This window comes from Plasmodium brasilianum, chromosome 10, assembly GCF_023973825.1.
Source record: "Plasmodium brasilianum strain Bolivian I chromosome 10, whole genome shotgun sequence".
NCBI classification, from domain to species: domain Eukaryota; phylum Apicomplexa; class Aconoidasida; order Haemosporida; family Plasmodiidae; genus Plasmodium; species Plasmodium brasilianum.
The window spans coordinates 403,531-418,183 of record NC_090123.1 but is presented as its reverse complement, the minus strand read 5'-3'; the positions used below and the strand labels follow the sequence as shown (position 1 = coordinate 418,183).

Here is a 14,653-nt window from a genome sequence, read left to right as displayed (position 1 = left end):
TCCATTTCCCCATGTTCAAAAATGCAGAAAACACTGCAGCGTTTTGTGAATAGGCACACAAGTTACTATAGTGTGTGAAAATTTGGAAAAGGAAAAGGAAAAACAGTGATATATCAAATAAATAAAGAATAAATGGAATATTATTAACACATGAGCCCATGTAGGTTAAAAAAGTATGTGTAAGTTAACCACCGGTGCAACAATGATAAAAAGCGCTTTTGGAAGGGAAAAAAATTTTCCATAAGAATGAAACTATGCTGTAACGAGAATACGGAAGTATAGCACATGCTTACGTACTAATGTATGCGTTTGCGTATGTGTGCGTATGTTTGTGCAATTTTATATGCATATTTAAGTACACTACTTTACCGCTAGCAATTTTGTAATGAATGAACAAATTTATAAATAACAAGCGGTTGTTATGAAAATACACTCTTGTGTAAATTTCTCTTATTGAAACTTTCGAAAGAATATTTGAAAATTATTATTTTTATGTTATCCTTTGTCCTGATGTCATATATGATAGCTAAAAATAAATCTTTTTAAGGAAAGCTCTTAAATATAATTGCTCATTGTTTATTTTAATAAAAATAAAAGAGAAATAACGACCTCTGTAACTGTAACTATAGCTGTAACTGTTGAGTGTAACGCCTTCCACTTTTTTAGGAAGTACACACAAACAGTTGAAGTGCCAAGAGAAGGGGGAATACATGAAAATTTACAGCAATTTTTTGTAAACGATTGGCTTGAAATGTTAACATTACTGTTACTGTTACTGTTATTATTAATGTTATTATTAATGTTATTATTAATGTTATTATTAATGTTATTATTAATGTTATTTAAAATTTTTTTTTTTTTTTTGTTTGATACATTTGAATGTTTTTTCTTAAAAAATGCTAAATACTTAGCAATTTAAGGTAAAGTTCACAATAAGCGTAGAAAAGGATAAAATTTGATATGACACATCACATGATACAATATAATACAGTACAACATAAAATTATATCAGAATATTTGCACAGTGAAATGTTTTTTCCTTTCACATAAGTAAGAGTTTATTTAACATAAATGAGGCAAACAAATATATTGTATATCTAAGTTTGTACATATAGGCTTATGAACGGCAAAGTTGGCTTTCCCAAGAGAATGTGTTCCTAAATATTTTTGGGCATACATAAATAAAAATATATGAATAATTGTAATCACACTTAGGGACAAGTACATGTACATACTTACACATGTAAATACATACATACACATGTAAATACATACACATACATGTAAGTACATACATACACATGTAAATACATACATACACATGTAAATACATACACATACATGTAAGTACATACATACACATGTAAATACATACATACACATGTAAATACATACATACACATGTAAATACATACACCCACATGTAAGTACATACATACACATGTAAGTACATACATACACATGTAAATACATACATACACATGTAAATACATACACACATATGTAAGTACATATATATATCACACACTTTTGTGCTCGGCCTTACTACAAAGTACATTGGCATTAACTCACATATGTGCCTTATAATATCCAGTAGTCTTTTTTTCCTCTTTGCAAATAAATGAACGATTTTTCATCAGGTGTAATAAAAGAAATATTAAAATTCTTAACATGTAAGGATGTTTTGACAAATAAATGTTTAATAAATAAAGAATTTGTGTGTGCTTCAAATTATAATGTCTTATGGAAAGACCTTTACAAATATGAATACTTTGATGATACTATTGATAGAAAGAAGAATGATCCTTTTAAGGTATTGTTTTATATAAGATACATGGAAAGGAAAAAAAAAAAAAAAAATAAGTGTATTTTCCCAAGTCTGCACAAGAGCAATTTTTAGATATGGAAGCCTCATTACTTGCATTAGCAGAAGATAGATCCGTATTCCGCTTTAATATTACTGATTTGTATAGGAGTACTTGTAGCACAATGAGAAGCGGAGGAACTGGTACTATCACTAGATGCAGACACACAGGTACAGAATATAACCTCACTTGTAAGGGAAGCCGCAACTGTAATGTTTACTATTGATGTTGCTCTTCTGGTTGCTCATCCGGTTGTTCTTCCCATTGCCATTATGATGGCCAGCATGTCCAGTATAGTTTGTCCAGTGTGAATACCAAAGGATGAAATATTACTACTGTGAAAGCTCCAAATTATGGGGATTCATATGCACATGCTATATGTAGAAGTTTTTACAATCTCAATGAACAATTGGCGTGCAGACCATGCTTAAGTGAGAAATGGAACAGTAAAAATGAAATTTTAGAAAAAGTATGGATTGACCAAGTAAATTTAAACATTTTAAGAAGGAAGATACAATTAACAAGGGACAAACTTACATGTGATAAAAACAATTTACATATATGTTCCTTCAAGAATTGCGAATTTCAATATTTTCAAAAAAACGATTTATACATATGTATTGAAAGTAAAAATTATTATTTGTAAAATGACAAATGTGAATTAGTCATTTCTTCAGATATAGATTGGGGTTATTTAGTATATCCATTGTAAGGTAGAATGCTTGATTATCTACTATATTCAAAAAAGAATAAAGGAAATCTAAACAAGATTAATAACTAATCCATAAAAAATCTTCTATTACATCCGAGTGGCAATGATTTCCCCTATTATACAGATTAGGAAGAAAACAATATGGACAGTTTTTTTGATATACAACGGGAAGAAAACTACGAATATGCAAACAGATTTTATTTTAAAAAAAAAAAAAAAAAAAAAAAAAAAAAATTGTTATAATAATAAGAAATAAAGAAAGATATGCAAAAGGGAAAACAAAAATGGAAACGTACCTAAAAAAATTAAAAAGGAAAGAAAAGGTAGTCAACAATTGTGTCTCCTGTAGAAATAGAGAATTCATCAAAATACATAATTCGAAAAAAAGCATGTACATAGAATGGCCTATGGGGGTAAATGCTCAGGTTGTTTGCTTCATCTAATGTAATTACAATTTTGTATAGAGATATATGGGTATATGTATCAGCAATGGTGTAAAAATGTATGTATAGAGTATTTTAATAAGGAAAGATGAGAACGTTGGTATGTACCCATGAACAATTAGAGCATGATTAACAAATGCTAAACCAAAACGCATAAATTCAGCATTCCCTCCGCGCACCTTGGAAACGAAGAAATTTGAATGCTTTGTACATTATTAACCATCTTTTTTATTATAAAACGAATAAAAAAAGAAGAAGAACGCAGCGGAGTTGTGAAGACTACTTAAAGACTAATATTTATTGGAGTTCCTCAGCATGTGCAGTATTCCTTTTTAATTATTCTACTAAAACTGGAAGATAATTATTTATTATATCACGTATAAGCATATATCATCTTTGAGTTGTTCTTGCAATTTTCCTTTACGTATGCGACAAGTTAACTCGTGTGTCAACCTGCAAGTAGAGTTGGTCATTCACATACGTTTTAAGATGGTCCTAATTTTCTGATATTTTCAACCGTATCATCCTCTTTTTTTCTTTTATTAATATTTTAATTTATTATATTTTAACTTGTTCTACGTTATTTTAATTTGTTCTATTTTTAAATATTCTATTTTAATTTATTTTGTTTTTATTTTATTTTTTTTTTTTTTCTGACTTTTGCAGTTTGTGAAACTTCAATTTTTTCCTCTTCCTTTTTGTTTCACTTTATGACACAACATATCCATTTTTTTTTTTTTTTTTTTTTCAAAATGATATGTTTGGATTTACCTCGTAATTGCTAAATGAATGTATGATTTTTGTATATGTTCTTATACGCATATACATATATGTTCTTATACGCTTATATATATATGTTCTTATACGCATATACATATACGTTCTTATACGCTTATACATATATGTTCTTATACGCTTATATATATATGTTCTTATACGCATATACATATACGTTCTTATACGCTTATACATATATGTTCTTATACGCATATACATATATGTTCTTATACGCTTATATATATATGTTCTTATACGCATATACATATATGTTCTTATACGCATATACATATATGTTCTTATACGCTTATATATATATGTTCTTATACGCTTATATATATATGTTCTTATACGCTTATATATATATGTTCTTATACGCTTATATATATATGTCGACATATCCGCTCTTCTCATTAATTATGACAGCTGTTCTGTGAGAAGAAAATAAATAATAATAATAATAATAAACGTAATAAACGTAATAATAAAATCATCAAGCGATAAAATCCTAAGGTATGCTTAGAATAAAACATTTTGTAATTCAAATATAGTATGTTATGTAATCATTATATGTATTTTTAATATTGAATAAAATAATGAGAGGGGGAAGAATTGGTTAATTGATCATATATATATTCATACATATAAACAAACGTAAACAAAATATACATAAATACATAAATAAATACATACGTGAATATATACATAAATATATAGATATATAATTACATATATAAATACATACATAAATACATACATAAATACATACATAAATACATACATAAATACATACATAAATACATACATAAATACATACATAAATACATACATAAATACATACATAAATACATACATAAATATATACATACTTACGTACCTTGCGGTGATATTAAGTAATTACGTATATATAGGCACCTTACACATAATTTTTATAACAAGAGTTTACTAAATCTCTGTTGCTTCCATGTTGCTGAAGTCGTTGGGTATTTTAAGGAGTAGCAAATAAGAGAACATCCGGAGGTAGAACAAAAGGGGAAGCACAACATGGCAGGTACGAAGAAGTGGAAAAGATAAATAAAAAGAAATAAAACAATATGCGATAAAATGTTCAGTGATATGTACAATAAAGTGTACAATAAAATGTACAATAAAATGTACAACAGTATACACCATAAAATACAGCATAAAATACACTATAAAATGTACAATCAAATATATAAGTGAATAAGTTAATAAAATAAAATTAACAAATAAATAACTAAAAAAATAATAAGGGTAAAATAAAAAAAATATAATATAAAATAATACAATATGATAATGCTAGGGGGGAAGTCCGACCATAGTGCGCTTTTAAAAACCATATTCGAAATTTATTCAAATGAGAAAAAAGCAAAAATAAATGTCAAGATAATTTACGGTTCCGAAAGCTTAAATAGCTACAAGCGGGCTAAAGAATTTTTAAACGAATTAATAGAATTTTTTAAAAATATAATTACATTTTGTAAAGAAATAAAGAGAATAACTTGTGAAAATGAAAATATCACAAGGAATGAAACGAATGAATTGGAGGTTGAACTCCTGGAGTACTTCAGATCGTACTTAAGGGAAAGGAAAAAAGTGCTTCTTAGGAAAAACGAAGGGAAAGGTTTATTAATAAAGCGAAAGGAAACAACAGATGAGGGGTCTGAGCGGAATGTGCGGAATGTGGTGAATGTGGTGAATGTGGTGAATAATGAACAGAACAGAATGCATAACGACAAACAGCTCAGCGAACTGAATAACGATCTGTTGGACGCATTTGGGCGAAACGTGAAAACATCATCAGACACGGTTTTTTCCAATTACGTAGACTGTTACATTAAGACAAGTATTAGCACAGTTCACATTGATTTTATAGATGGAAACGAGTTTGATCATTATTCTTTTTTTGATAATTTAGAATATTATGATTTAAATATTTTATTATTATTTGTAAGTACATCTAATTATGGATCTTTTCCAAAAAATTGTTATAAATTAGAGGAACACTTAAAAGACCTACTTAAAGATAATAAAATAGAAAATAATTTAATGAAAAATATTTTTTATAGCTCTATCGGGTTTGGGAATAAACAGTATGGAACTAATTACTTTTGTGCTCCTATTAGTACTTGTGACAGACTTCTTTCCACATTAGGAGCTAACAAACTATACAGAACACTTAAATTGTGTAATCAAGAAGATAACGAAGAAATCATTTCTGAATGGAAATGTAATCTGTTCAAAATGCTGAGTTTGTCAATCTTTTTCTACTGTTTTAATTATGCTACAGTGGGAAGACTTGCTCAGCTTTCTATTGATAAAACATACATGGCGTTAAAGTACTACTTCTCTTTTTTTTGCAGTAGTAAGCAAAAACCAGCTCTTGAGGGTGTACAGGATGACAAACTAAAAAGAAAAAAAAAAAAAAAAAAAAAAGGAAAAAGAATGGAAGTAAATATGGAAGAAAGAGAAGCAAATGAATTAGAAGTTGGAGTGGATAGAGGAGAACATATGCTTACACAGACATTAGCCCAAACACAACGAAATAAATTGCATAATAAAACAGAACAGTGTTCGTGCAGCTTTGACAGTGGCAATGAAAGCAGAAGTGGAAAAAGCAAAAGCATTATATGTTGCGATGAAAAACGCATGAACAGTGAAGGAAGTTTGGGTAATGAAGTCCATAATGGAAATGCAAGTCTTTGTAATAGTGGTAGTAGCATTGGCATTGGCTGTTCTAGCGATGCAAATAATAGTGGGCATGCCGCTAACAAACGGAAAGGCATAAGGGAACAGGATGAGTGCGATTCAAACAATTGTGAACAATCAACTAGAATCATATCGTCGGAAAGTAGGTCCAATGGGGAAGGGGAAGAGTATTCATATAGTAGCAGCACAGACGTGGGTACTAGTAACAAAACAGCAATGACAAATTGCAGCAGTGGAGATGAAATGGAAGACTTGGTATCAGGTGAACCCAAAGATATGCTAAGTATTAATCAGCGAAATAAATTGACAAAGGAAGGATATAAAATTATAGGATCACATAGTGCAGTAAAATTATGTAGATGGACTAAATCCCATATAAGAGGAAGAGGAGGATGTTATAAACATACTTTCTATGGTATAATTTCTTATCAATGTATGGAAGCAACTCCAAGCTTAGCTTGTGCAAATAAGTGTGTATTTTGTTGGAGGCATCATAAAAACCCAGTTGGCACAAAATGGAAATGGAATAAAGATAATGCAGAAAGTATTGTGGAACAATCGGTCAAGAAACATCAAGGTATGATAAAAGAATTAAAAGGAGTTCAAAGTGTAATAAGTGAAAGATTTACTAACGGTATGAATATAAGACATTGTGCTTTATCATTAGTTGGTGAACCTATAATGTATCCAGATATTAATAAACTAATTGATGAATTACATAAAAGAAAAATATCAACATTTCTAGTTACGAATGCTCAGTTTCCAGAGGAGTTAAAGAAATTACATAAAGTAACACAACTATATATATCAATAGATGCACCAAATAAAGAAGCTTTAAGAAATATTGATAGACCTTTGTTTAAGGACTACTGGGAAAGATATATTACATGCATAAAAATTTTAAAAACTAGAAAAGAAAGATCAGTATTTAGATTTACCCTTGTTAAAGAGTATAATATGATGGGTGAAGAAATTTTAGGTTATTCTAAATTGATAGAATTAGGTTCTCCTGATTTTATTGAAATTAAGGCAGTAACTTATTGTGGGTCGTCAGAAGGATATCAGTTAACTATGAAAAATATTCCTTGGCATGAAGAGGTATATCAGTTCGCTTTTCATTTAATAAACTCGAAACAGGTTTTATCTGACATATATGAAATAACATGTGAGCATAAACACTCTTGTAGTATATTAATAGCAAAACGAGTTTTTAAAATAAATAATAAATGGTGTACTTGGATTAACTACGAAAAGTTTCATCTCCTTGTTAAGGAAAAAAAAGATTTTACTGCAATTGATTATTGTTTAGAAACACCTTCTTGGGCCCTTATTGGTGCACCAGAGAGAGGATTTAATCCTGCAGATCAGAGGGTATATACTAAAGGGAAGAACAAGGTGAAAAATGTAAACGTTAATATACCGATAGAAAACGATGCTTCAAAAGGAGGGGCCCCATGAGTAACTATTTACGAACACATTAAGGCTTAAACGCCTAGTTTCTTTCCTGCTTAATCAGTTGAACAAGAGTTTTATTAATTTTATATGTTTGAAGTGTTTTCTGCTTTTTACTCATACGTGTGTACTTTTAACGAATGAATGAAATGTTGTATTATTACACAGCTGCTATTAAATAGTATTAAGCTTATTGTAGACACTACAAGTTACATTGTACATTGGCAAAAAGTACATTTTTGTTCATATATTATATGGCGAACAAGTTAACACGTTTTGACCAAGTCCGTCCACTGACTGACTGAGCTTAGAAAACATATATTATGTTGCTTGTTCCACTCCTTCAGTCGCCCCTTTATTTGAATTAATATATTACTTTTTCCTGTTATTGTGCTTGCATTTATTATTATTATTATTGTTATTGTAACTGCTATTGGAATTGTTACTGTTCTTATTCCTTTTATTTTTTTGTACCGCATGTACATATGTACCTTTTTTTTTGCGAGCGTGTGCATGTATATTTTTTGTTTTAATGCTCTTTTCGTAATATAGGAAAGGGTGAAAAACAAGGAATAAGAATCAAATTTTTCCATTCATTGGTTGATATATGCATGTATATATATGTATATGTCATAACAAAATAGAGGAATCCCCTCCTTTTAAACATTCTAACAAATTTGTGTTTTACAAAGAGCGTAACGAATTTACATCTGTGGGTTATTATACCGGAAGAGAGTCATTATGGCTCAAAAAAAATAAAATAAAAAGGATAGGAAAAGAAAAGAAATAATAAACAATGTATTAAATATATATATATATAGTATGCCCTTAACTGTGATGGGGCGCTTTACTGTTCTTTTTAATAAAATCTGTTTGCTCATATTATTTTTAACATGGGAGAAAAATTTTAGTAAGTTCAAGGCGTCTTCATAGTATCTGACATTAACACTATTTTTTAAAATACAAATCTACAGAAGGGGATGCAGGAATGAACATGCATACTCCTTCATAACAAATTACAATATATATTAATTTTGCTTAAAAAAAAATTATTTTTCCGCATACCATTACGTTATCGCTAATTATTATTTGTATCATATTCATATAATTTAAAAAAAATTTTCTGACATGGACAGGCAAAAAAAAAAAAAAAAAAAAAAAGAGAAATGGATTATTCAGCAAATAGCCACTGTTAACAAGCGTATCATGGCTACACTAAAGCACAGAAAAACATAAGAGTTAATAAGTACTCATGGACACATGTGTATATATATATATATATATATATATATAACAATTTGGAATATATATCTACATGTTCACTAAGAATTACTAGAAATTATTAACATATGTATACTGCAATATCAATATATAATATTATAAAAAATTCGTAATTACTCTAATTAAATGAATGATTCATAAATTTAAAACACATTTTCAAATAGAATGAAGTGTGGTTTATCATTTGCATTTTAGCAACTGAGACATGCATAAAGCTAAACTAAAAAAAATTAGAACGTTTTTCTTATTTTTTCACTATAAATCTTTATCCAAAGAATAATTTTTATTGCTGTGAAGCAAGTCCACTACCATGTAATCAAAACTGTTAAAAGTTTCAACATGTTTGCGCATGTACATACCTGCTAATGTATATATATATGTATACATGTACATGTGGTTATGGCATTTCTAACGCTACACTTTACCTCTTACACAAAGCAGAGAAAAACATTAACGGGATAACCCTTTTTTTTACTTATATAATTGATGTATAATGAGATTAATTAAATAAAGTTTAGGACATGAAAAATTATATTTTTTATAGTTTAACTTTTACATACATACATACATACATACATACATACATACATATATATATATAATATATATTTACCGAAGCTACTACATACCCTATTAATTATTATTTTATCCCTTCCATAACTTTATTATTGAATGTATCACAATACCACTTAAAAAGAGAATTCATATTTATTCATAAATTAGAAAAATAAGAGAAATATTTAATTATTACATTTATTATATAATAACATATATATATATATGCTATTTTGTAAATAACTACGTATTTATTTTATGTGCGGAATTCGAATAGCCATACTTACTGTAAAACTCTTTTTTAAGGCACCTTAAAGTTACATAAAATTATGTATATTTTATATATATATATATATATATTGTATTCGTATTCTACTTCACATTATGTATAGAGAAATAGCGATTTTATTTTATATATATATTAGTATATATATATATATATATATATATATATATTTTTTTTTTTCTTGCGTATCCCTTTTTTTCCCCAATTCTTTCTTCTTGCCTTTTTTTTTTTTTTTTTTGTTTTATTATAGTTCAAAAATTATACTAATAAGAAAATATGTTTTTATGTAAGACCTCTTTTTTTTCTTTTTTTGTCTTAAGTTACTAGAGAATTATTATGATAACATTAATATAAAAAAAGACGTGCAAATAATAAATAACAGAGGAGAAAAAAATAAAACAACAATAACAGAAATAATAGGAATTATATTATACATAAATAAAGGAAAAATATACATCCTAAATTTAAAAATTAATGTATACATATATAGTACAGAATAAAATCTTCGTAAGCTTACTATTTACTTTATATTAATATAAAAATAGTAGAAAATGCAGGTAAAAAAAAATTAGAAAAAATGGTATATTTATATGTATTATGTAAGGATACATTAAATTAAAAAAAATAATAATTTATCATTTTTTCATTATTTATATTGTTTGTTATTTCCCAATATTTTGTTTACATCTCAGACCTTTTTTTTTTGTTTTTTTGTTTTTTTCTATATATTATTAATATTAGTATAAAAAATGAAAAAAAAGCATACCACATATTATTTATATATAATATACTTAACATGCATGTAAAAATAAATGATGATATATATAATATATAAAAAATATATAAATATTTATATATATATATATATATATATATATATAAATGACCATATATATTTTATTATATATATTGTAGTCATTCAGTACAATAAAATTTGGTTAAATATAAAATAATTGTTTGGTTCCCTCAATTTTTACAAAAATATTAAAATTCAAGTAGAGTTTTTATTGTAGTTTTGTAGTTTTTTTTTTTTTTTTTTCTGATTTGAATTACTAGGTGTCTCGATAAAAAGAGGGGAACACATTAGATATATAATTTGTCTGCATAATATATATATGTATAATATATATAAACAAACATACAAAAATGTTATAATAAAAAAAAAATATAAAATTTGACACATTTATATTTTATTTAATAATTTTTAACTTTTATTGAAAAATGATCGATACAATAAAATAAGTAGTTAATCGCGTTCATGTATATAAATTTAATATATATATACATATATATATAATTATATGTATATTTTTTTTTCTTTTCTCTCTAATATAAAAATATAGAAATGCTTTGTAATAAAAATATAATTATTCTTACGTTTTTATCTTATTCTATTTTATTTCATTTTATTTTTTTATATAAAAAAAAAAAAAAGTTAAATTCAATTATGCTTTTATTTTATATGCTTTTTTTTTAAAAATAATGCTATATATATATATATATATATATATATATATATATATAATAATAATATCGTATATAATTATTTTATTATATATTAAAATACTAGCATTATATTTTTATGCATCTTTTTGCTCTTAAGGTTTTTATATATATAATATATATACAAGAATAATTTTATTATCATAGAATATATTTAAAAAGAAAATAAAATGTATGCATATATAATTATAATATAAAAAAAAATACTAAAAAGAATTTTTTTTTTCTTTAACATATGTTTTTCATATTTTTTTTTTTTCCTGTTTTGCATTTTTTTTAAATTTTTGTTTACATCTTTTTTTTTTTTTTATCCTGTCCCTTAGTATATCATTAAACATCTCTTCTTTTTTATTTTTTCTTTAAAAAGTCACCTTTTTTATTTTAAGAGGAAAACAAAAAAAAGCGTATTTATTTTTTTCTTATATATAGCAAAAAAGGAGTTTTTTATTTTGTATCAAAAATAGCACGATTAACACTTACTCACGCATAGCCATATGTTTATATATATATATATATGTATATATGTATGTATGTATAAATACATATAAGTAGCCTTGCATCTGATTATGATGATATGTATAAAATAATACATAGTATTATATAGTATCACATAGTATTACATAATAATACATAATTATATATAATAATATATAAAACTTAAATTAAAAAAGGTACCTATTTAAACAGTATACATACATATTATATATAAGCAGACATGTTTAAGCAGATATATTTTAAAAGGCATATGATAAATGGTATATGTATAAACAATATATATAATACCAGCACACGTAAATATATATATATATATATATATATATATATATACATACATATACAATAATGTACAATCTATACATACATTTATACAGTTTATAATATATAATTTATGACAAATTTTTTTATATTTAATTAAGTTTTTAACGTTTCCTATTTAAAAACCACATATAAAAACAAGAATAAAAGTAAGACTTAACCTTAGCATCTTTTAATAAATGAATTTGTCACCGAGGAAATGTTTTAATATAAAATTAATTTATGATGAAAGAGGAGTTATATACATATATGTCTCTCATTTTTTTTTTTTTTTTTGTTTTTTGATTAATAATTATATGTATGTATGGATATATTTATAATGTATATATTATATATTTATAATATATATGCATTATATAAACACGAACATAAATATATTTATATATATAATGTCCGTATGCCTTAGAAATATGTTCATCCACACATATATTATGTAACCATTAATATTCTTTGTTTTATATATTGTTTTAATTTTTTATTTTTTGCCTTGCTTTAAATAAATTTTTTTTTTTTAAAAACCCTAATTATACCATCTAAAAATTATTTTCTTTTTTTTATCTTATGTTTTAACCATATGTGAAGAATTATTATTATATATACATAATATATAAATATATAAATATATAAATTTACATGTATATGTATATATATATATATATATGTGCCTTTTTTGCAATTTTTTTTTTTTATACGTTTCATCACACGCATGGTATCATTTTTAATATTTATTTTTTTGAAATATTTATTGCAGGATTTTAAAGATATAAAAATATATACTTAATAAAATAAGTATATTTGTATGCTGCCTTATTTTCGTTATGTGTAAACATTACATATGTATATTATGTATATGCATTTATTATTACTACACAATATGTATTTAACCTGAGATTTTTTATAATTTATAAAATATTGTTTTATTTGTCCCTTAATATACATATTTTCAGTGTTACTTTTACACATATTTATTTTTCTTATCATTTTCGTAGCAATTTTCTTATCTTTTTCTGTGCATTTTTATTACCTTAACATTTTTTTTTTTTTTTTAATTTTTATTTGTACATCTGATAATATATATAATGTTATCGTGATAATAATTGTTTTATTTTATTTTTTCTCCTCTCTTTTCCCTTTAACCTATTATTATATTCTTTTCTTTTCTTTTTTTTTTTTTTTGAAAGTTGTCTTTGTTCTATTAACATTAGGAGAATTTATGTTTAAAATAAATAATAAGTAAACGCGTTATTTCAAGGTACATCTCATATATATATATAATAAGTGTTTACAATATTTTTATATATGTTCTATTATTTTATTTTTTTTTGAATTTATTTGAAGAAAAAATTAGTTCATAATTTTTATGTTTATGTTTATTTATTTATGTTTTATTATTTTTTTTTTTTTTTTACGTATACGTGTAACACATCTACCTTGTTTTGAAAACTCCATTGAAGCGTTTATTTATATGTATAATATATATATATAACATATATATATGATATACATATAATATATACTTATTTATTTTTATGTACAGATTTTATTATTTCATTTATTGTATTTTTTTTTTTTTTTATGTGATATCATGTAATACTAACAATTTATAAAATTTAATGATTAATATATAGTACAATTTTTACTGCAATCAGTTTTTTAAGTGCTCAAATATATTCTTTAAAGTATTCCTTTTGTGTTTTAAACTAATTTACATCATATCATATACATTCGTGTATACCCATGTTTATGTGCTCAAGTGTACATTTGTATGTATATAATTATTGTTTTATAGTGTTTCATGTATTCGCATATATACATACGAATATATACATGTGCCCATATAAACATATGCATCATATACATTTACATATATATATATATATTTAAGTATACATACAAAAGAAACACATTACGTACGTTTGTATATTATAAGCCCATATATTTTTTTTTCTTTTTTGTACGTTTTAATTGTAATTGTTTAAATATAATTACATTATTTATAAAAAAAAAAAAAAAAAAAGATCATATAATAAGAGGTTTATCTAATTGGAATAAATTTCGAATTACAGTGAATCTTAAAAAGAATAATGTAATTACAGAAATGAAAAAAGAAGAAAATAAATGAACTATACCTAATTGAAAATTTGATACATATACACACGTAGATATTATATATTTATGTACATATATATATATGTACAAATTTGCACATATTGTTGTATTTTTATAAAAAATA

The 14,653-nt window shown here is 24.9% G+C and overlaps 2 protein-coding genes across 2 annotated transcripts; both read left to right on the top strand.

The window, feature by feature from the left end:
• Positions 1–1,621: 1,621 nt before the first annotated feature.
• MKS88_003149 (F-box protein FBXO7) lies at positions 1,622–2,091 on the top strand (the record flags this gene model as incomplete). The annotated part of the gene is made up of 2 exons (XM_067216216.1): positions 1,622–1,818; positions 1,974–2,091. The coding sequence occupies 2 exons, from the start codon at positions 1,622–1,624 to the stop codon at positions 2,089–2,091; spliced, it is 315 nt and encodes a 104-aa protein (XP_067072885.1).
• A 3,017-nt stretch (positions 2,092–5,108) lies between these two features.
• MKS88_003148 (S-adenosyl-L-methionine-dependent tRNA 4-demethylwyosine synthase) lies at positions 5,109–7,985 on the top strand (the record flags this gene model as incomplete). Its single annotated transcript, XM_067216215.1, has 1 exon — positions 5,109–7,985. One exon carries the CDS (start codon positions 5,109–5,111, stop codon positions 7,983–7,985), a length of 2,877 nt encoding a protein of 958 aa, XP_067072884.1.
• Positions 7,986–14,653: the final 6,668 nt, after the last annotated feature.